Below are 24496 nucleotides of genomic sequence, written 5' to 3' on the forward strand. Positions count from 1 at the left end.
ACACGTGGCGGTACATTTGAAAGTCGAACGCGCCATATGTGCTGCATTGAACGTAAACTGCCGGCGATGCAGCTCGTAATTTTGGGAAATCTTCTGATTTATGAGCACGAGCAATTTTGCACCGTGTATAGCGTTGAGGCCTGGCTAAGCCCTACGTCAGCTATCCTTTCGCGCGGTAGCGGCTAGTGTCAACAAAAACGGGCCTTGTACTGTAACCGTAACATTCCAGGAATTTATTCCAACGAGACAATATTTTCTTTTTACAAGGTGCAGCCCACGGTAGCAAAGAACTGAAATTTGGGTTTTCTATGCGTCAAGAGTGAGACAAAGTAGTCACCAGATGAAAAATTTAGGTAAGAATAGAATATGCAAACTGTTGTTGCAAGATGCAGAAAAGTGTGTAAATGATGAGACTTTATTTCTAAATGATGGCGTATTGCTGATACAAGATTTCACGGACTTTGAAGTAGTCTTCGCAAAGGCAACCTTCAATGTTGATTCGACCAGCTTCGTTCTGTAAAAGTTGGGAAAATGAGAATCGGATGAGAAAAAAAAAAGGCCATGTAGGCTGCAAGCTATCAGCCAAGCAGGCCACCCACGTGACAATTAAGAGCTAAATTAAATGAATAATCACTTTTGTGACTGCCTCGTAAAATCGGCAAAAATGAAAAAAACAACCACAAAGCTCGCAAAGAAAACATGAAAAGGATACCTACTTAAAAGTCCGCTCACGTTGCAAAAACTTCTACTTAACATTTCAGAACTACCAAGCACTCACAGCAGTCGCTCAAATGGAAATGATGCCTGGTACCAACATTCTCAGTGTTGTAGAAATGTGAAAATGAGTAAATATTTTCCTAAACATATCTTGTCGACTAGAACCAAAATTTATGTACCTTAAGCCATCTGTGCAAAGATGGCTCAAGTGCTCTTCTTCCAGTTGCCACACAGTTGTAACAAGCTTGTTTAATAATAAACACTGCGAATTTGCTTGAGGCAGCAATTTTGACTTTAGATTATTTTTTCTTGCATTCGTATAAATAAGTTTTTCATTCTTTGCCTAACAGTTTTACACAATTTTGGCAGCAACATTCGCTAGGATGTTCAACACCCAAAAATGTCCTACATCTAGCTTTCTGACTTCAACAACAGCAATTACAGAAAATGGGAGAAGTCCCCATAGCTATCTGACATCCCAGCAAATGGCAATTTATGATTACTTAATAGATACATTAAAACTAATCTGTATTGTTTTCTTTTTGCTTACTTATATAAACCACAATATTTAAGGTGCAATTAACAACAGAACATAAACAATAACAAGTGGCATTTTATGATTACTTAGGATATACATTAAAACCAATCTGAACTTATTTTTTTGCTTACTTACATGAACCATAATATTTAAGGTGGAATTAACAACACAAAGTTGCTTTCTTCCATTTCCAAAGCTAAGATAACGCATAGCTAAACACAAGCAATGATACTGACCCTTCGCACAGCCACGATGCCGTTGCAATAGAGAACTCCACCAGAGAATTCAGCCTGGACTCCGTTGCGGAGGAGTACTTGCTTGAAATCGGAGAGTTTGAGTTCATTAACAAAGATAGTCGCATGCCCAGGTACCTGCAAGGTTGCATGGATGCCATAATTTGGACAAGAATGAGTGCTACAGTTGTCACTGTCGAGCAAGCTGAAGAAAAAACAACAAACACCTGACAATGTCATCAGTTCTTTTGCCCAGTTTGTTTTGGTATCCTTGCCTTGTAAATGTGCACAAGCAGCCCCAGTAAAATAATCGTCACTGAACACCAAGACTGGCACGAATTGCATACAAACAGTTAGCGACCAAAACTTGTACTTGCTTTCGAAATAGCTGTACTGATACTGCATCCAGTATTACTGTTACAGCAATGAAAACATGGTGGTATTTGAGGATGCCTGCCATCATTTTTAAAATCATGTACCATCAGTTTAAGGACATGTGACAATGCCAGGAAAATGAAATACAGTCGAACCTCGCTATAACGAATAGGTAAAAAATCGTAAAACAGTTTTATACAGCCGAAGTTCGCAATATAAAGTTTCGCCAGAAAACTAGCAGCACAAGAGAAGCGCAGTTTAGTTAGCGCAAGGATGGAAACTGGTAGAGACCTTTTCCGAAGTTTTAGCGCCATTTCCAAGCCGCTTGCGGCGATTGCTGAGGCCACAAAAGACTGAGCGTCAAATGACAACTAGGTTGGCTTCTCTGCCAACAAACAGCAGTGGCAGGTCAAATGGCAGCTTGGGTGGCTTCTCCGCATTACAGCGGTGTCTCGTGATAAGTGGGACGGTAGGTCGAAAGCTACTGCCATTTTCGCCACATCTGCGATAGTCGACGTGAGTACAGGATGGCTACTGGAAGGCTACAACCGACCGTGCTGCTGGTTCCTGGGCACTATCAATGAGCTCGAGAGGCGCAAAAGGCGGCCGACCGCCTGGCTACCAAATGTTCACACTGCTATATCATCCATGGCACCTTTGGCAAGTGTGAGATAAAGCGTGCTTCATGGCGGGAATGCTTGCCACAGCACCACCAGTCACTCGCGCAGTGCAGCAGAGACTGCCACCTGCCATCCCAGCAGGTGCAGCTTGGCAATCAGCAGTTTGATGTATACGTTTTGTGACAAACAGCTTTCTATATAAAAAGTAAAAACTGCATGCGTTTGTTCAAAATATTTAGGGTCAGTTCGATACAGCCATGAATTTGTAACTACAGTGTTTATTATATTGAGGGTTGACTGCATCAATTGAAAACCAAAAGAAAACTGCACATAACTGGCAGGTGTACAACAGAATATTTTTTTTTTGTTTAATGCTGAAAATTATGGCTCTCCAATAAATCTTCATTCAGCTGTCACTGTATAACTACCACGTCACGAAAAGTGTGTAGACTGTTCCACCTGGCAACTTCTACAGGAGTGTACCTGCACTAATAGAACCGACCCGCTGCGGTGGTTCAGTGGTTAGGCTCCTCGACCACTGAGCCAGAGGGTCCGGGTTCAACTCCGGCCGTGTGCTGTGTAGAGTCAGCACACACCACAGAACCCCACGTGGTTTAAAATAATCTGGAGTCCTCCACTACAGCATCCCTCACAGCTCATGTGTCCGACATTAAACCCCACAGTTTATGCTGCCTGAAACCAGACGTGACGAAATCATGCGAGAATCTGACAGAACTATAGTGTTGTCTTCCTTAAGCCAGCGATCAGAGGTTCAGTCTACACACGGGTGTCGCTGAATCTTTTTACCTGCTGCGCTAAACTTGTCAACACAGCAGCAAGCTTATTTAGTACACATTACATTTCTGATCGCCTGACGAATATCAGATGCTGTTTCGATGAAGAAGCCCTCACTGCAAGTTTGCAACACTTTGGTTTGGAGTCCACTTAGAATTACGTAGCAATCAAGACAATGTGCTTAACTGCTTGCGACAGGACAATGCAGTAACAATTCATTCTCGACATAAAGTTCATTGTCATGTCGATGTGATGTCCCCTGTTTACCGGCACAATGCCACGCACTGCAACAAACCTTACCTGACTCGGCGGCAGTGGCTGTAGTATGTACATGCTGTCCCGAGGCTCATCCACATCTGTAACAGAGCAAAGGTCACATGACCGGTGAGCCTAAAGCTGGCCGAGACTAGTGAACTTCAACAAAATAAGTGTCTTGGAACACACTACCAGCATAGCTTTCTTAGTCACACCAAACGTGAAGTTCTTCATAGCCCCTGTATTTCAAAGCCAGAGCGCTGAATGGTTTAATGTTTGTAAGGTTGCAGATAATCAATGTTACCTATAGTGGGCATGAAATCTATTCGCTACTTGTAAATGTTTATTTATTTTATTTATAAAAAACTGCTGGCTTTGCCACAAAGCCTTCAAAAAGAATGGGGTTAAAGTTGCCACACTTTGTAAAACAGAAACAAAATAACTGCAGTACACACAGAAAGGAAAAGAAACTGCAAAACAAGTTACACAGACCAAAATATGCTAACTTAAAAGAACAGAACGTAATTCGGAATGAAATTGTGGACCGGTTGAAATTAAAAAAACATAGTCCTGCAGAAGGTCGCACCAAGCTAGTCTCATGTTTGCACTTAATACTTATGAGACCAGTATAGACCCACCCACAGTTTGCACAGTTATCACAGGCCAATAAGGCTTCCCGTGCTCCTAAGATGAATTTGGTGCCACTTGAAACTTGATTTGTATCTGCCATACCTACTTGCTAACAACTAAGCAGCTTGGTGGTTAGAGTGCACGGCTGCTGATGCAAAAGACGAGAGTTCAATCACGGCAGTGGCGGTGGAATTTCGATGGAGGCGAAATTCTAGAGGCCCGTGTGCTGTGCGATGTCAGTGCACATTAAAGAACCACAGGTGGTCGAAATTTCCCGAGCCCTTCACTATGGCGTCCCTCATAGCCTGAGTTGCTTTGGGGCGTTAAACCCCATAAACCAAACTAAACCAGAAAACTAAGCATGCTGTGCAGCAAAACTGTGGCCAAATTAAAGGAGTAGGAATTCCTTGAGACTGATATAATGCTAATGTCATGCTTTTATTGTTTTTTTTAAATGACCACAACAAGAAGAGAACTCACACCATCACTAGTGTTGGTTCTTTCCTAGCTCTAGTGTCTCTGGCTGCATCATTGGAAGACAGCAGTGACGGACGTCACTCACCGAGGCTATCTTGCCGCGTTCCATCGGGGGCCAGGTGCTCTTCGGTTGCAATTTCACCGTCCAGCCAGGCCAGCTCGGCATTCTTGGCCCGCGAGAACTGCAGCGAGCTCACCAGCGAGTCGCGCAGCTTCACCTGGTATATGTGCGACTCGGTTGTCGCGTCCACCAGCTGCAAAAAACACGGAGACCCACCAAACCATCATCATCAGTTAAGTTAGATCTACCGTATAGCAACAGACCTCTCACAGTGGTTCCTCACTGCCCTCTTTTGTACCAATCACATACCCCTCTTCCTGAGGATTTTCTCCCAGTAACACCTGCTCCCCTTCCGCAGTAGTATTCACTCTACAGCTAGGTCTAATATAAAAGGGAACAGCTAATTCTGTTTTTACGTTTACACTGCAGTTAGAAATGTCTCATAGGCCATCCATAGCCATGGACCACCGAAATGTCCACCAAAAGGAAAACTGTTTAACCAAAGCAGCAAGGTGGCTAGTTGGTGTTGCACTGTGTTTAATTGGCGTGCCACAACTATAAACAAGAATGTTGCAGGGGTCAAAAACATAGACTATGAAGACAGAGCGTGTTCAGTTTTCGTGGTCTGTTTTTGTCTTTTGTAAGCATTTTGTAGTGTCATAGGTGCACAGCACTAAGTGAACAGAGCAGAAAATTATTTAGAACAAAGTGATCATTGGCTGAATGCGGACGATGCATTCCCTTTCATATTGGAGGTGCTTATGTGCAACGCCCTGCCCAGCCTACTCGCGGATGAAACAGTGAAAGAGCAACACGCACCTCGTTCATTCGTGGGGTGAAGACGCGTCCCTGGACGGCGCCTGAAGTCCGGCAGAAGGCAGCCATGGCCTGGGTCGCCTCGGGGCTGCCGCGCACCAGGATCACTCGCTGCGGCTTCATCATCTGCACAATCTTGCGCACTGACTCACCATCCGAGCGACCCTCGAAGTCTATGAACTGGAGTGATGCGTTCACATCCAGCTGCAGGGAGCTCTCCAGGCACTTGGTCGGCACCTCTGTCACGTCTGCACACGCAATGATGGTGAACAACTATTCGGCATTTAATGGCATAAGGGCGGCTTGGCCGAAGAACGCAATGGCTGACATGGTTCATCTGCACAAGGCGGGCTCAAAAGCTTTTTTACAGCGACGGCTATCAATGACACCAACCGTGACACTGGCATAATGTCCAAACAGCGAAGGAGTGTGGCGGGTTAGGAGAAGGAAGACTGACATTGATATGAACGTCAATTCAATAATACAAGTGGCATGTGCATGTGAATAAACTATGGTTGAGACACATGTAAAACAACGTCAGTACCAAACGGAAGCATCACCACACACACAACACAGTGCAGCAGTTATTAAGCGGGTTCTTGCATTCGCAGCACAGCATACATGTTTGTTGGCTTTTTCCAAGAATTCCACCCCACAGAAAGCCAAGTGCCAGGCCAGGGGAAATCATGTGCTCATGGGGAAAACAGCGCAGTACACAACAGCAGTGGGTGGCGATCGAAACCCACACCTCCTGTGCAAACCACTAGGCCACCGCAAAAGTATATCTGTGCATGTCACAGCGAGAACAGCCACTGGCTTTCGTAGCAGCTTTGGTGAAGTGTTGACATCTAAAGCCAGCACCAAGTTCTGTAAACAAACCTAATGCTTCCTCAGTCGCTTAAAAAAAATCTCAGTAGTGCCAAGTTTAACCTGCCTTATAGCTCACCAAGCCTCACTTAATCCTTCGGTCAATGCCTCGCAAGTTTTGAAAGAGTTGTTTTCCCACAACTTTATGGTTTGTACTAAATCTGTGTTTATGCTCTCCTATGTCACGTGGTTGCTTCTCGTGCTTTTTTGCTCATACTGTCATTTATACACAGTGTCCCACACTAAACTCTAAATGGTAATTCTTTCTAATAAAATGTATATAACTAAAATCACTTAAAACTGCTTCTGAATTTCTTCACTGCGCACGGTTAGCACATAAGCTGGCTGGACAAAACTGGTCACTTGCGGCTTCCAAAGTAAACTATCATCAGTCTGTCCTCGTAGGAATAAATTCTTTGGTGAAACGAATGGCTACCACATACAGCTGAACTATGCCATAATTAAGTGGCGTATAATAAAAATTACAGACGGAACAAAGAAAACAACACACCCCTTGACATGCAAATGTAACGCAATCTACACGAACATTACAAAACAATAGCTACAGCAAAGAAACTTCAATGCTCTTTAAAATTCTATTATAACAAGTTTACCTAGACAGTACAGGCTAGCACAGGTCACCATCAGCGTTGTGCCGCAACCTCCGAGATGAGTGACCTGGCAGGTGTCAATTTCTGAGGCTGTATAGTTCTGTAGGCAGGCCAGTTGCAGGCTTAATGGCTATAGCATTCGTACATGCGCTCACCTTGTGTGAGGTCATCGTCCTCAGCCTTGGTCTCGTCTGCCTCCTCTTCCTGAGCTGCCTTGTCAACCACCACAAAGTCTTCTGGCCTGCACATACATTGCGCGTGAAAGAGCTTCGTAAGTTGGCAGAACCAGGAGTGGTAAGGAATTTTTTTTTTCATTGCAATCAGTTTTCTTTTATAAAACTCCTTATTTCTTGTGACAAACAAGAGCTAGGTCACAGGACGGCGCCACAAATGTCAACCTTAATTACCTACTGTATTTACTCAGCTATAACGCGCACCCTTTTTCTGGAAAAAAATAATCTAAAAATGACATCCATGCCAGAATTGAGTATGAAAATGAAACTACGCCAGCAATACGGCATCGGCATCACAAAATGGTGGCTTGGCATTTTTAGTGCGTCGTTATCACCACGTTGCCTACTGTAGTCATAAATGACAATAGGCCTCACAAACATCTGAACTGTGTGGTCAGTAAGGCTCCAACCTGGACTTGAGCCAACATGGAAGCGTCGGTTGCGAAAACACACCGAGTTAATTATGACGTCGGGTTGAAAAAAAAAAAAAAAAGGTGATTTTGTGCATGGAGGTGGTGGCGGTGGTAACGTTATTTTGGAGCACAAAATTAAAGTAGGTGGGCTCCTACTTGTCCAAGAGTACACGGGCCTGGACTTCAAGAAGAGCTCTGTCCAATAGCAACGTCTGGACAGCTGATTGAGCAACTCGCAGAGCGGCCTCACAAGAGAAGGGGGACGGGTTGGGTACGGGGTGGGGTGGAGTACAGTAGAGCCCACATATAACTGCCCCACTTAAGACAAACTTTAACTTATAACGAACGAAACCTGCGCGACCGTTAAAATATACATTGTTTCAATGGCAGAAAATCACACGTATAACGAACACCATTAAGCCCAGCTGATCGGTTACAGCAACCGGATGGCGTAAACACGGCGCCGCGATGGGAGATAACCTGCCTTCGAACCCTTTGTGCGCCCGGTGCGTGGTATGTTTTCCCGAGACTCATCACAGGCCAACTGCCCGCCCCGTTTCGCGCCACACTCGAGCAACCTACCCTTCCCCGCCGACGCGCCTTCCAACATCGCCCTCCCGCCCCTCCTCACAACTCCGCTCCCCTTTCCTCACTCTCTTGCAAATCCGCATGTGGCCTCTGCGATCAACCGCGCCGCACCTGGTGCCGAGCGCGGAGGCCATGCTCCGTGAAGCTGGCCTTCCAAGGGAGCCAAGAGGTGGCTGCACTGGCACTCACGGACGCCCTTCATTGGTCCCTCCGCTGGCACTGTACGTCTGTATCTTTAGCTTGATTGGCTTGATTGCCGCCTGTGCACGTTGCACGTCTACCCCATCGCGCGCTTTTGTCACCCTTGTTGCGGTACGGACGTTTCGTTGGCTTCGTTCAAATCTTGGGCCCTGGTTGTAATTCGGGATGGCGAATGGGAACACCGTGCCCATTTCTACTGTATTCAGTGGTAGAGATGATGAAAGCGGCCTGGGCGGAGGTGACGGCCACTGGCGAGCGGAACTGCTTCCGCAAGGTCGGCTTCATCGACACAGTGTCTGATGTCGAGCCTGATGCTTCGGAAGATGACCAACTAGCGGCGATTTGTGGCAGCGTGTCATTGACTCCAACATGGGGGGTCACGACATTGGTTGGAATTATTTTATTTCTGTCAATGACGACGCCTACACCGCGAAACCGTGCACGGACGAGGGCATCATTTCTGAAGTGCGGGACGAGAGTGACGCAGAGAAATCTGATGAGGATGAAACTCTGGAGCCAGCACCCATAAGCGCGCCTGTAGCAATGAGCTACATAGAGAGCCTCAGACAACTTGTCTATGCCAAGGGCCTCAGCGATAGCACGCTTCTGCTTTAAATAAACTGGAAACTGGAAAGTCCATCACGGACTTTTTCGCAAAGAAAAAATTTTGTGTTTTGACAAGCAACTGTCTTTAAAGCTGTGGTCCACTTACTACGAACTTCGGGATATAACGAACGGACGCCGCATGACGCTCATGTTCGTTATAAGAGGGCTCGACTGTATGTGGAGGCAAGTGGCAATCGGGCTGCCTGACGTGCTCTTGGTGTTCCTGAAACTTCTGCGCGTGGCTGGCAGAAGCAAAGAGACAGGTTTTTGCCAAGTCGACTTGGAAGGGTTTCAACAGGTGAAGAAGGGCCAGTTTCCAGAAACGCCATGCAATGGGATGAAGAGTGCCTCGCTGCGTGTTGCACGATCCCATCTGCCATGGTCAACAAGGCCTTCAAGAAGTGCGGAATTTCAAATGCCATGAATGGCACCGAGGATGAAATGCTTTTGGCCGTTAAGAGAGACACGGAGATTTCTGACCGTGATAACAAGTGGTGACAATTTTGCCGGCCAGGTGGGGAAAGGACAGCAAGGCGGTAGTGCTGTTTACTTTGTGACATTAGAATGATTGCAATAAACATTTGTTGTCCCAAGTGAGAAGATTCCTCCTAATCTAAATACAGTAAATGATGCCATGGTGCAGCAACTGCCGGCAGTGTTATGCGAAACTAGTCCTGCCTGCAGGTTACAGCAATCTCAACCGTTCCTTGTTGCTTTCCTGCTGCATTACAGAAATGGGAAAAAAGAATACCTCCCTTAGGCGACGAAGTAACTGGCATACAGGCAAGGTGAAGTGGGAACTTGTGCAGAATCAAATTTAATTATAACACACCAGCACCAAAAGCAGTTCAACAAAAAAACTCACTGACCGGATAATTTCTCCATAGTCGTCCCACTTGATCTTGTCCTCCCTCACTGGAAACATGAGGTACGACTTCTTGGCCTGCTTGAAGAAGCCCAAGCTCTTGGCCTTCGACTGTGGCAGACAAAATGAAATCGGAATGAAATGCGCACCACATTTGGTACCCTTGCATGGCATCATGTACGCAGGACCGGTGGTACAAGCAAATGCACACCCTTGTTCAAAAGTTTATGCAGCACAATATTAGCGAAGGAACTTGTTCCAGGGCCGTCACTGTATGTGGACTAACTGCAGGTGTGCGGATTACAAAGTGCGACACTGAACCTCAAGCAAGATGCCCCAGATGCAAAGAAATTAGTTAACATTTCTTCGCCTAAGTAGCATTCCATAAACCTACAATGGTGGGCATACATGTCTTACACGTTACACAACACGCACTACAGTCAGAAACATTTGACAAGACATCACGTCTTGGCACACGCTAGAGAGGGCTGCAGTTTTCACAAAGCAATGCTCCGAGATTTCAACCAGCTTGCCAACGCTTATGGGATCCAAAGCCATTTTAAAAATTTGGCTATGAGAATTCGACTAGAGACACCATCAGCTGCCTACCTCTCCTTTAGGCTCTGGTAGAGGCTTCTTCTCGTCAATGTCCATGTCGTCCTCGCTTTCTTCACTCGAATCAGACACATCCAGCTCCCTGCAACAGAAGAGGAACAACTCGAGGTGTGCAACTGTGTACTATGAAGCTCAATACGACTTCCAACGCAAGATTCCGCGTTATAGCAGTAAATCAATGCGCCTTCACACAGAGCACCAAACTTGCACAAACATTCGGTGTATGCTTTGTTCTTTACATCGACTGCTAACTGCATCAATTTTCAGAAACACCAGGCCTGCACTGTTTTGAAAACTGAGCTCCTACCACACCTTGTATGTTGCAGCCCATGTTGAGTGCGATCGAGAGTACAAGTGGCGTCAAAAGTGAACTGCACACTATTTCAATGATCTTTGAACCTGTGGAATTTTGCGGTCATATTGCAGACTTATACTGTCTACCTCTTGGTCTAACTAGGCCACCTAGACAAGGGCAAAAGCTATGGTAGACAAGTCTACTGTTTGTTAGTGACACAACTGTGCCTATGTGTGGGCATATCACTTCTACATTTTCTGTGCCATCACACAGCGCCTCCGAATTCACATTTACTCCACGAGTTTGGCATAGCCGAAGGATAAATTCAAGTTCCATTCATTGCGGGAATGATTCGGGTACGAAATAAAAATTTTAATGTGATAAACAATAGTAGTACACAACTTAAAAAAAAAAACAGCAGTTGGTAACAATAGGCAATGGTGGGTGGCATCCTGTATTATTTCGCTGGCCAATTACAACAGTAAATGAAATCAGCTGTTCAATGTTTGACTGTACCAGCAAACAACAACAACAACAGGCTTTAACAAGGAAAGCTTTAACAATGGACAATGTTTTTGTCACGGAAGAATTCTGTGTGGCGGTTCTGAGTGTGGGTAGAGCGTCACAGCAGAGTTAAAGGGACCCAGAAAGGGGGTCTCAATAAAGGTGCGATATGTCTGGGATGTTAAAAGATGACAGTTCATAATTATCCCCCAGCAAGAATTATTTTAATGCGTTTTGTGGAAGCTGAGTTATATGCAGACAAAAATTGAACTTCTGAGTCTTCGCGCCTTTCCTTCTCCTCTCGCACGCCAAATCGGCGGCGCTCCTCCAACAGCACCACTCACTCACTCCCCCCCACCTCCACCAGCTTCGGCGCGCGTGGAGTGGCCACGGCCGCTGTAGCACATGACGTCTGAAAGAGTTTGGCGCTGTCAACCAATGATTACGCCCGGCTGTTGACGTCATTAGCAGGACGTGGCATCATCTTCCAGGTTTTCGCGTGAAAGCCCGGCACCGCGCGTCGCCGCGAGGCGCGAAAGCGGGTATTTTTAAAAATGTATTGTAAATTTCCCGCTCTCTTTTGAGGTCTCGTACGCGGCATGAACGCTCGGTGGCCTGTGCTATACATAGTGCAAGCATTTTAAAGCCAAGCTCAAACACCCCTTTCTGTGGCCGTTTAAGTTGTATCCGAGTACAAAAGCGGAAAAGAGGGAGAGACCAGGATGCACACTCACGTGTCCCGCTCGGCCTTGTGACGAGCTGCGGCCAGCTCCTTCTCCTTGCGCATGTACTCCTCCAGTTCGGAACCTTCTAGACGGACGCGCTTCTTCACCTGTGAGGAGGCAAGGGGTGAACACGGCGCATGGCTTAGTGTGAAGCCAGTGTGTCACGGCGCTGCAGCCACTGCAGGAGTGGCAGCTATGCCAGCCTATCCTCTAGCTTTGCTACAGTGTGGGTTATGGCGTGGCCGCGTCAAATGGCTAAGGAGGTGCTGCGTACTTATTACTTGACACACTCAGCTCGAAACAGTTAGTGACATTCACTTAGGGTTTGTTAAATCCTGTTTAAGAGAAATTTCAATTGGTAGAAACGAGATATCAAATTCAGCCCTCTACACGGGCTTCTAAGGGGAACAGCTATTCCTTTGTGATATCCATTATTTAGTTATAAACTATTACACTATAGCCGCAAATAGCATCAACAGTAAAGAGCGTCAGGCCGTGGCGATGTCGCACCCGCAGAATGATAACAACTAGGCCGTGCGAGGCCGACAATCAGAGGCAAATGCATTCCGAAGACAATAAAACATTGCTCTTTGAGACAGCTTCGCCACCACGTTCGCAAGTTAGGAGGAGAAGCAAACTTCTTCAAGTCCTTGAGGCCGTGAAGCAAAGTGCGTGGTGCACATTGAAAAAAACAAGTAAAGCAGGCTATGAGCACAGAAAGAAGGCGCAGCAGGTGGCCCAGAAAGGAAAGACAGTAAAAGAGTAGTGAGGTGCAGGGAAGGAAAGAAAAGGAAGAACATCTGCAGAACAGCAGCGCGAAGCACAGGCAAGCGGCGGCAAGAAATGGAGGCGCAGTGGCACTGCGTGAGCAGTAGTACCACCGTGTTCGGCTGTGTCGCACGCTTAACTATTCCCTCTTAAATGACGCTGAGGCTGCGGAAAATGACGCCGTGTTCAGGCAAACCTTTGGTTTTCACATGAAATAAAACATGCGTTATATTCGTAGCCGCATTGTATTTGTGCAAATGTGGTACTTCCTCAAGACATAAACAAAACTGAAATTGTGATGACACGAAATGTGATAACTAAAAATAAATAATTATCACATAAAAGAACAATAGAAGCACGATGGAAGGTATTTGTGAGTGTTTATTTTATAAGCCAACACTGTGTTTAGTAAGTAGCCAATTAATTACCAGAGAGCAGCCTCAGAGGCATGCCATCACCAACAACTGATATAGTAAAGAACCTGATAAAGATTTTTGCTGGTCTGATGGTGTGAATCACTTTACTATAGAGGGGTTTGTTTTCTGAATGTACCACAGGATTCGAGGGCCTAGTCATCATAAGGAGAGCTGTGAGCAGCGCTAACACTCTGCAAACGGCAGAGCGCTCCTCTCACCGTGATTGTGAGCGACTGCTGGTGCGGGTTCTCGATGAGCTGCCGCGCAAGCGTGCCGGGTGCCGTGCGACTGGTGAGCACCACACTGTTGCGTGGGCTACTGCACCACTGGATGAAGAGCTCCCGCGAGAAGCCACACTCCATGTCCGCCATGCTCGCCAGCACCACCTGTGGATGACCGTGTCTTGAAACACTGCACCACAATTGACCTTGACAGGGCCACACTCCAACACCTGGATTTCTGACTCTGTTTACTCCCACAATGAGTGCCCTCCTCTTGGCATTCCCCCAACCCCTTTAAAAAAAGATACCTAATGAAAATTGGGGGTATCCATTACATGGGGTAATGTGATAGCAAAAATATTTAGATTTTAGCTACGAAATAGAAGGTGTGTTCATTCTGTGCTGGCTTAAAGAAACCGGACAGGATACAGCAATGCTGAGCAGAGACATTTTATTCGTCCTGTCCTGTTTCCTCAAGAAGGCATAGTCCCAGTAACATCATGAAAGGTGGAACTTCAATGAATAGCTGCCCTACATATAAGGATTACATGAGGCACATCACGAGCAGCAACTTCACAGACACAGCAGCCGAAGCTGACGCTAAATTTAGAGGGACAAACGCTGACCTTTGGCTCAGGAACCCTGGCCAGTTCGGCCAAGCCGTGGCAGAGCTGGAGGTGCCGGAACTGGAAGGGGTTGTTGCGGGCGCCTTCGAAGGACCGCATCACCTTGTCACTCATCCACTCCACCTGGACAATGTCGTGGGAGGCAAGCACCAAGCCTTCACATGAAGCAACAAAGGCTTCATCACTGATACGTATACTAACATGAAGCAACATGTAGCACATCTGCTCCAGTGTTCGTAGCTCACAGCCATTTCTCACATTTCAGTCCCTTTTGCGTATGGTTGTGCACACAATAACAGGAGAGAACACCATACCGCCAAACCACTAATCATTATCTTTGAACAGTCTCACTACCACACGCAGCCAAAAGGAGCAGCAGCCTAGATCGGAAAGAAATGAGAAATAAATGCAACACCTTTCCTTCCGTACTCATTTACAAATATGGCAAGCCAGTGCGAAGCTCTCAAAACAGTGACAGCCTTCAATATGCTACTTGTAGCAGCATTCCTTAACTCTGCAGATAAAAATTATTGTATGCCTAGTTGCTATCACCGAGATTGCCACATTCTAGTTTAGCTTGTAGGCTTCAAGTCATATGTTCTGAATCAATCCTCAACTAAAGACATGTTAGCCAAGTGACTTGTACAGATGATGTTCTCATTTGCAATGTGGGAGAACAATGGTCCTCTAATACCCCTGTCACACGGGACTTCTTCTCGGCCTTTGCTGTAAAGTTGTCTTATTGCACTAAAGGAGGAAAACCAAAAAGGAGCAGCGACGCTGCTACACGGCAAATCCAAAGGAGCTAGAACGCGGCCTCCGTGAATGCCAAAAGTCAATACTGTGTGTGAAGCGGCGCTAGTAACATTATGAAATTAGAGCAGACGGTAGCACTTCGGCTAAGAGTGCTTTCGTTTATGTTGGAAAAAGTAGCTATCACGATAATAAACGAGTGTTCTGACGGTGAAACGGATATTTTGAAACAAAGTTTCTTGTTTTTTTTTCGTCGTTCTCGGTCCGACCATGGTAGGTGCACTTTTCCGTTCAGCTCCTCGTTGTGTTCGAGAAGCGTGCTTTGTTGCTTGTGTCTGTGTGCACACAAGCAAACTCAAAACACGCACACAACAAAGAGCAAACGAAGAAAAAACAGCAAAGCGAGATGCGCAAGCACGTGTGTGTCGATGCGGCTGCTGAAAATCGTTCAAGTCCTTTCTTAGCAGTGTGGATGTCTTTAGTCATAGCCTCCTCTACGGTTAAGTGCACTGTAACGCAAGATTAACCATTAAATAAGATAAATTAGATATTTTTTCCGGTTTCAAAACTAAAAAATTGCGTCAATTTTTTATACTTTAAGCTCGGTAGCTGGCGCTGCCGTCTGGGTTGCTCCTTTAAGCAATTTTAAGGCCGCTGACGGCCGCCTTTATTGCTACGGACCTTTATCGCAAAGGTCTCGACGCTTTGCCGTGTAGATGCGCGTCACGTGCCTTTGGGGCAAAGGACCTTAATTTCTAAGGCCTTACAAGTGCCCGTGTGACAGGGGTATTAATCAACCAACAGACTCCACTCCCAAGAGCTGTATTTATTTATTTATTTAAAGTACATAAAGCCCGTATTACAGGGCGTGAAGGCAGTGATACATCAAAACAAAATGCAAGAAAGATATGATACAATGAATTCTATCCCCACAGTACAGTCTGCACGGTTCCTTGGTAGATTTTCAAGGTGTCTTGGCAGCTTACCTGTGACTTGGCAAACTCGACCACGTTGTAGCTGACATTGTTGAGCAGGGCCAAGGAGTAGGCCATCAGGCCCGAATCCTGGTTGCGCCAGAGCTGCTCCTATGAGGTAAGAGCACAGAATCAGCCTGACAGAATTCTAAAACAAAAAATGTCACTACAAATCGACTACAACAGACCTTGACAGCGTACAAGATTTCGGTCAGTCGTAGAAGAAGTCTGCAGAACCCAAATACTGTTACAACAGACAATAACCGTGGACGAGTCTGCTATAACCAGAGTGATCCTGAAGCCACACATTAGCTACACACCAGAACTGGTTTATTTGGCTTAACACCTATGAAAGAAGGTAGCTGTACAACTAACAGCTTTCGATAATATATGCCACATGCACTGTTGGTAGCGGTGACACTGAAAGCCCCCTAGCGGTAGCTGTTGTAACCGTAGGCGGACCACTCGTAGCTTCCGCTGCCACTGCAAGCACGGCCTACATTATGTGCACATAATTTTCTATTCGTGCACATCCCGCACAGTTCATTCCGCGGCGAAATAACACGCAAGGGAATCAAACTGTGTGAGAGTTGACATGTAACCCAAGCAGCACAGGAAATTGGCCCAATACTGGAAAGGGATGGTTTCACGCTGGTCATTCGTGGTAGCAGCCTTCGCCGGTATATATCCAATATTGGGGCAATCACCTGTGTTGCTTGCGACCCTAGCAGCATGCATCGGCCCAACATTGGAAATATACCGGCAAAAGCTGGTCCTTTAGACCTCTATTTTCCAATACGTTTCCACCATTATGCCAATGCGCTGTGCTGCTTGGGTACCTGACATTACATCTTGCAGGGATGACAGTGTCAGCCACAAACGCCACTGAACCATGCTAATTTGCTGAATCCTGCTGAAGATCTAATCATAGTGCTGCCTGCATTGTTACTGCACGCAGATGCTGACAGGCAGTTACCGAATCAAATAATATTTCTCATCTGTTCACCGTGAAAACTAAATCCCGTGGTTTACATTGGAAGCGCAGATTTTTTTTGTCTTGAAGCAATGGCATTGGACTAATGAGACAAGTGCAGGCTCTTGAAGAGGCAGCAATAATAAAGCTGAGAAAAACAAATGCATACTTAATATTTAATAATATTATTTGCCAATATTGGCGGTTGATAATTCTGTCTCTGAACTAAATTGAAACAAGCTATGCTTTCACGAGTGTTATTTGGTCCTGACTGGAAAGAACATCGGCAGATTGTAATGATTATTTTAGCACATCTGATGCTAGCTATGTCCTGTGTATCTTCCAAACTGTGTATCTTCCAAACTAAAATTAACGCAAAAAGCTAAATAATTCAAATTCTTTACAATAGTGTGAATTCCGGTAGGGAACAGCGCGATCAGGCTGATAAAAAATGCACAAAATGGAACCTACAAAAAAAATTTCCTTTCCATTTGTCCATGTGCTTTCCTTCCACTTGTTGTGAGGATGTTTGAAGTGTTTGCGCTTTAGAAGAGTGCAGCGAACACACATTTTTGGGGGGAAACCAAGGGAGAACATATGAGAAAGGCCAATCGCTGGAAATGGGCCCATTGACCAGGGCACACCACTTTTTTTTACATGCTTACATTTAAAGGGCTTTCTAATGACCTTAACGGCATATTTGGGCTTTCTAGGCCACACCCAATGTACAGCCTAGAAAGTATGGTCAAGACTTTCGATTTCATGCACAAACATAATTATCAGAGTCCAGCAACATTACCAAGCAGTAACAAAGCAAATGAAGCTGTGTAAAGTTGGTGAAACTGAGCACGACGCGTAAGGCACTTGCAGGCCAGCATGAAAATGTGCGATTGCTACAGACACCATGACTCCAAGTTAAGGCTGATTAAACCACCATGAAGACTTACTACAAAGCGCTCACAAGCAATGTAGCATCGCATGGGAAGTGTACAGTGCTCACAAATGCGAGTGCAATAAACAGCGCGGCCAGCGTGGCATATTATCAACATGCACATAGCGGAGGCAAGCGTCCATTGATAATTTTAAACTGACAGGTTGCATTTCTGTGCAAATTAAATGTGCAGCTACCGCCAGTTCCATGAGATACATGGGCACGCGCATCTCGTGCCAAAAAGTCCGGTGGTATATGCACCATGACCCAGCTTATTGGCACCCTGAATGAGCCCCTTCTATCCGAATGCGCGCTGTAACTGAATCTGCAGTAAATGAAGTTCAATCAACGGCAGAGATAGAGAGACCAATCAAACATTATGTATTGGTTTGCCATATCTGAATATCTGTTGAAGCAAGATTATACTGAACCTGTAAGGATGAAATGTTGCTTTGTAGCTGGCAGCTTAACGCAATATGGCAGTGTGCTCAATGACATTTAGCTACATGCCATCTAATGCCAGTACTACGTTTTTAGCAGAACTGGGAGGAATGTCTCTGCTACCAGGGCATGCATTCTGAAAGTGTCCACCAAGAGAACACATCCAAATGAACGTAGCTAGTGTGCTCCAACCTTGTTCCAAAATATGACGCATGCAGCTGCCATCGCCTCAGATTGTGCTAGTTGTGTAGAAGCTCCTACCACCTTTAAGTATGCTGCATATTTGGGCTTCTGCATGGCTTTACATTTATAGTATGAATGCACTCATAGAATCAGTTCTGCAACATCCACTTTTTTACACTACAAATACTGATGCAATGGCAAGTGCATTTTCAGCCAAAATGACACAACTGGAGAGATGGTTCAGCTGTCATCACACAGCCCTCATCTTTACATTTGGGGCCCCAACCAAATGGCACGGATTGAACTGGACAAATCCACTTAAAATACGGGCCAAGAATTATTTATATAGTAGTTTAAGCTCATTTAGCAGTGTCTGCATTAACAGTAAAAATGACCAGCTCATTTCAATGCTACTGTTGTAAGAATGATGCCTCAGCTGACTCATGATATACGACTCATAATATATATATATATATTGCTAGACCGCTGCTAATGCTTGGAGTGCTTGCTTGTATCCACCAGCAAAAATATCTGCCTCTTGCCCTGGAGTTCTCTATCACCATCAGAAAGGAAGGGCATGCCATTCCTGTCATGGGACGGGCAGTTCAGAGGCAGGTTTCACCAGTGTGTGAATACCTTTTCAGTGTGACCCTGGCAGTACAAAGTGATGGAGATAGAATTTAGAGTTTTATTAGAGAGTCACTCCAGTTTTGTTCAACTAGCTGTTCGAAGCCTGCAGTAGCACATTACCTTCGAGCAATATAAGCTCAATAAAGAACATGCATGGGATATGACACCGGTGAAGTATATGGCTGTTTTCAGAGTCATCGGTTAAAGTCCAACCACAAGGCAGCGCTTGCTTGGCGTCGCATCAACGTCTCGTCAACTGGCGCTGTTGCTCGGTGCATGCAGGAGAGAGCGTCCAAACACATGAAGGCATACGAATTGGCGTCTCCAAAGGGGGTGTGGAGAGATTGTGGGTGATTAGAGCACAGGGATAGAAAGAGTGTTGCTACCTTCACAGAAACTGGCTGCCCCTATGGCGGGTACAGCAGCAGCGTGAATCAGTCTGGAAGTCAGTGCCGATGCGTGGCCAGTCATTGGTCCCCACCAATCCAGCTACAAGGTATTCCTCGTGCTGACACTGAGATCTAGCCTGCTGGATATCTGGGTCCCCCTACATTGCCTCGTTCCAAGCACAGGAATTTCCTCTCTGGCGGAGCTGGCAGCCGAAATGCCTATGCGACGCCGAAGAAACGCTGCCTTGAGGTCGGGCCTTTAGGATACAAGAGTAAACCAAGCACAAGAGGTCTGTTGTACCAGCATGTGGGCCAGTTCAAGGACACGGCCGGCAGTGTCGACGGCAACTAGAACGTTGCCTCCATTCCGCAAGGTCTGCAGGATGTTGGCTGCAAAGAATGTTGAGAAGTTGTCAACAATACTTTCTGATGAGCAATGCTTCTTTTCTTCAGATGCTACTTTGGCCAGTGAGAAACTCGGCAAACTGGGATACCCAAAAACAAGCAGATTTGTGAACCAGGCAACATGGTTAAGCATTTACCAGCAAAGAGAAGGCATGAGTTGGAACAGTGAGTGGAAGGTTGTTCCTTCCATAAAAGGCCCTCAGAAAAGGTTTTTCGGCCCTTATTAACACTGCCGCTATTTATTCTGACTAGCCAACCTGACTGACAACAATTTGACAGATGACACTTTTACAGCAGCATGCTGAAAGAGACAGCTGCCGACGCTTTAATCAGTACTGATGGGACAAAGTACTCTTGCTTCCTCTTATGTCTAAACTTTGTCCTTCACACTGTGGTGCTCATGAGATAAGAGGTTGACACCAATGAACAACTACACAACAGGAAAAGGATATATGACGAGCGTGGCACACTATTCAGGGCACTGGTAGATGCGAGAACAAAGTAGCTTTAAGCATCTGACTGAAAGAAGCAGCACAGAAAAGCAGGCCGGCCTACTCATGAGCTGCTCGTCCCGCGTCCTCCGGCGTGCCTGCACATAGTTGGCGTTGTAACAGTCGGTGATGAGCAGAGACGGCCGGCTGATGGTCTCCAGGGCGCAGCCGTTGAGGTGCCGCTCCTTCTTGTGGTTGAAGTCTACTGCGTACACAATGTCTTCCTCGCCGTCCTTGACGATGCGCCACACTGTGCCGCCAATCATGTGCCCGGCGGGAAGTGGGGTGATCGACAGGCCCTGGCCCTTGCCTGCAGGCAAGTCATTGCCGAGCACTCGCGTCAGGAGGCAGGAGTAGCTCAGAAAGTTTGTTGCGAGGCTGTAAACCTGCAGATTCCTGAGGCTAGGTGATACAGCCATTCACTTGTAGTCAGTGATCCCGGAGTCCTTTTTTATCACTGACGTCATGATTCTGAATCAAGTGGTGAGGAAAAATGTTCCATTTTTAAATACAAGTTTTTCAGCAATTAATGCATCTCTTTCCGCCAAAAAAACATCAACACTGCCGCAATTAGCTAGCAATTAATTTTTCCCTAGAAACAAAACTTAGATGAAGTTCTTCTTAGTGTCATTTTAATGAAAACAATTATTTTTAATGAAGGAACTGCAAATATCATATATTAAGTGCAGGCAAACACTGTCAATCTGTACAAACGGGTCTCCTCAGTACACGGCAATGAAATGCAAAACTACCCCACGCTAGCGAAACTCTCGAGACACGCACTACAGACATGCTACCCTCTCACCTTTGAGATTGACCGTCTGACTGTACTTGAGTTGAATGATCTTGTCGAATGCTGCGTCGACGTCGTCGAGGGTGAAAAGGGTGAAGTCCTCCATGTTGTGGCGTGACTGGAACAGGTCATACATGAACATCTGGCCCATCTTGTAAACGGGGACAGTGGCATAGATGGGGCACTTGAGGTCACACTGTCCCACCAGGTATGGCAGTGCCCCCAGGTGACCACAGTCGGGAAATGAAAGAAGCACTGCATCCACTTGGCTTGCATGCCTGCAAAGACGACAGCTTGACGTGGCTGTGCAGACACGTGAATAGATGTGGCACAGCAAACTCAAAGAGAAAAACCACAAAGAGAAAGCCACGAAGCAATAAATTCACACAAGCCCTGTCAACAATTGTGAACATGAGGAACTTAAAGGAATACAGATACCAAATTTTTGCTTTCATGTTTTCTTCTTTCAATAACACGTTAAATGTCAGCAAGCTTCAGTGACCTTGTGGTTTTCGCCTTCAATCTATTATTGAACTTCTTCTCGATGGCTATTTCGGTTCTGGTTTCATCAGCCAAACAATGGCTGTGACGTGTAGTTGTTTAGGTCATGCGAGTCATGAAAAAAAAAAAGGCTAACTGCTGACACATCATTTTTGTCGTTCTGAATCCTGAAGTAGGCTGGCTTAATTGTTGTAGTAAACTGAAACTATGTATCAATGATTATACTTGTTTTTTTAGTGCCTCACGAGACCTAAACACCAACTACATGTCACAACCATCGTTCAGTTGATTAAACCGAGAGCAAAACAGCATAAGAGAAGAAATTCAATTATAAATTATTTAGTGGACGTAGGCAAATACCACGCGATGAACCATGTATTCTAATGTCTAACACATCACTTGAAACATGAAAACATGCCACTAAAGGTATGTGTCTATGGTCCTTTAAAGCCAGTTTTCATTTATTTGCTCTGCCTCACTAGATACTGCAAATCATTCAGCGGTCATGGCAACAGTAAAAGAAAATGTTTAGAACATAGAAGCATCTATTCTACTGTCAGCTAGAAGAATTTTCCAGCTGGAATTCTCCTAGCACTTGACTCTGACAGGCTACTTACAGTGTCATGAGAACAATTTTTCTGTGCTTTTCATGACTGCAATTTTGCCAACACAGTTCATTTTAGTCGCTACTTGGAGAAGTCAACCTGGCTCCTGCCAATGACTGACCGCAGCACGAGAGCAGTTTCTATTATTTCTTGTGGCTGTTCTTGGCTACTGAGCACTTTAGAATGCGAAGCTTAAAAGATCCACGTGGCTTGACACAGCCAAAAAGCAGACGCGATGAACAATGGTCACAGCCTAGCGTGAAAAATATTCAGATAAGCTCTGCAGTGGTGTGCATGCCGCGTTCGGGTGCAAGTCCTGAGGTTGCTAACACAGCACTCCAAGGGTGCACATTTTTTTCCTTCCTTTAGTCTCTTTTGCACTTTATTGATTTTTGTGCTGTTTGATTATTTGACAATGTGTTTTGGTTATCCTGACACCTGACTGCTCTGATTATTTTGTTGTTTACTAATTTGATTAGATTTACGGGGTTTAACGTCGCAAAGTGACTCAGGCTATGAGAGACGCCGTAGCGAAGGGCTCCGGAAATTTCGACCACCTGGGGTTCTTTAACGTGCACTGACATCGCAGAGCGCACGGGCCTCTAGAATTTCGCCTCCATTGAAATTTGATTACCGCGGCCGAATTGAACCGCACCTTTCGGGTCAGCAGCCGAGTGCCATAACCACTCAGCCAACGCGGCGGCGTTTGTTTGCTAATTCTATTATGCAATTGAATTGTTATTCTTGCCACTCCAGCAAGGGCATGGTAAATTGTGTTGAATTTCATGTTCAATGTGAAAAATTCCATGCCACAACTTTTGGTGAAGACACTCTAGCCTAAATAAATCATTGCTTGCAGGCACTCGCTACCCAAGAGCGAGCCAATTTTCTGTCAATGAAAGTTTATAACTGCGGTCATTCCTGAAAGACGTCCGTGAAAGCACTAAAAATTCATTTTGATGACAAAATGTCATTTGCTTTTCTGTAACTAATCACAGGTACACGTGTGCTAGGAGGAATTCAGTGCGGAAATTGTCCTGGCTGCTGGAGAGGCTGCCTTTGGACATTACCACGAAGACTTGATCCGAAATGGCGCGCAGGTGCTGCAAATACTGACCTAGGCTCTGTGCTTCTATCTCACAAACTGCGTGCACAGACGCTACGAAACACACACTTTGTTGTACACAGCTTGCAAAAGCCTCGTACAGGACTTTAATGCTGCAGAGCACTTTATTTATTTTTAGCATAGCACACAGCAAGAAGCCCAATAACACGCAGCTCTAGTTTTGTCAGCCAAATTTCTTGAAATGCATACGTAAAACTGGTCACGACTGCTTTTTACCATTTGTTTTATGCTGGTTGCCCTGGTTGTTTAGTGCCCGTTTTCATGTATTTACAAATATTTGTCGGGACAAGAAGTGCCTTCAGCAAAGGATCCACAGGAAGAGCAAAGCATCAAGAAAAAAAAAAGAACCCCGCCATATCCGTCACGAACTCCGCCACGCATTTTCAAAAATTATATAAAGCGCACTTAGGACAACAGACAAGGAAGACCAAACAACACAAGCGCGTCTCCCTTGTCTGTTGTCCTAAGTGCGCTTTATATAATTTTTGAAAATGAAAAACCAACTAGCTCAGATGTCAATTCCGCCACGCATGTTGAGGACAGCACGCAGTAACTTTCATGTCACTGCCAAGTGAAGCACGGGAGCCTTCGTTTCAAATGTGCACAGGCACTGTCAAAGAATACAAAAAAGAACGGCGGACCGCTGAACGCTGCCTGTAGAAAAAGAAAGGCTGGTGGTCAAGAAAGCATTGCTGACTTTCCCCTGGAGGCACATCCACGGGCACTCACTTTTTCATTTCCTTCACGGCGTGCAAACTGAAGAACTCATCCCAGCCGCAGTCAAGCAAGAACTTAAATTCGTCCACTTGCAGAAGGTAGCACTGCGGAGACTCGTCCTGGACGCCCGATATGGCGTGCAGTTTGATAATAGATGTCATGCCGCTGCGCTCGACGTGCCTTGACGCAAGCACACGCACCGCTTTAGTCAAAACAAACACATTTGGGCAAACACACACGTTCACACGCGTCGAAACGCCAGAATGAGACCCGGCACCACGACAGCCATGTTTTGCGCGCAGGCGAAGATTGGATTGTTTGCGAAGTTGGCTTTCAATGGCTTGTTCATTGCACGCAGAGCTTACAAGTGGCGCCGCCTAACCGAGCATTGGGTTCGAACCCGACCGCGGCGGCCGCGTTTCGATGGTCGTGGTGGTGGTGGTGGTGGTGAAAACAAAGAAATGTTGGAGGCGGCGAAACGCAAAAGCGCCCGTGTGCTGTGTGATGTGAGTG

General features: G+C 45.7%; 1 protein-coding gene across 1 annotated transcript; it reads right to left on the reverse strand.

Moving 5' to 3' along the window:
* Positions 1–391: 391 nt before the first annotated feature.
* Positions 392–24288, reverse strand: Cpsf100 (cleavage and polyadenylation specificity factor subunit 2). The gene is made up of 16 exons (XM_077638012.1): positions 23996–24288; positions 21047–21312; positions 20306–20551; positions 19647–19735; positions 15811–15909; positions 14072–14194; positions 13443–13610; positions 12050–12147; positions 10511–10598; positions 9906–10012; positions 7151–7236; positions 5521–5765; positions 4726–4894; positions 3579–3634; positions 1492–1626; positions 392–514 (listed from the first exon to the last, which is right to left on the reverse strand). The coding sequence occupies exons 1-16, from the start codon at positions 24142–24144 to the stop codon at positions 422–424; spliced, it is 2217 nt and encodes a 738-aa protein (XP_077494138.1). The 5' UTR covers positions 24145–24288; the 3' UTR covers positions 392–421.
* Between the last annotated feature and the right edge of the window lie 208 nt (positions 24289–24496).

Source organism: Amblyomma americanum, chromosome 9, assembly GCF_052857255.1.
Source record: "Amblyomma americanum isolate KBUSLIRL-KWMA chromosome 9, ASM5285725v1, whole genome shotgun sequence".
Lineage (NCBI taxonomy): Eukaryota > Metazoa > Arthropoda > Arachnida > Ixodida > Ixodidae > Amblyomma > Amblyomma americanum.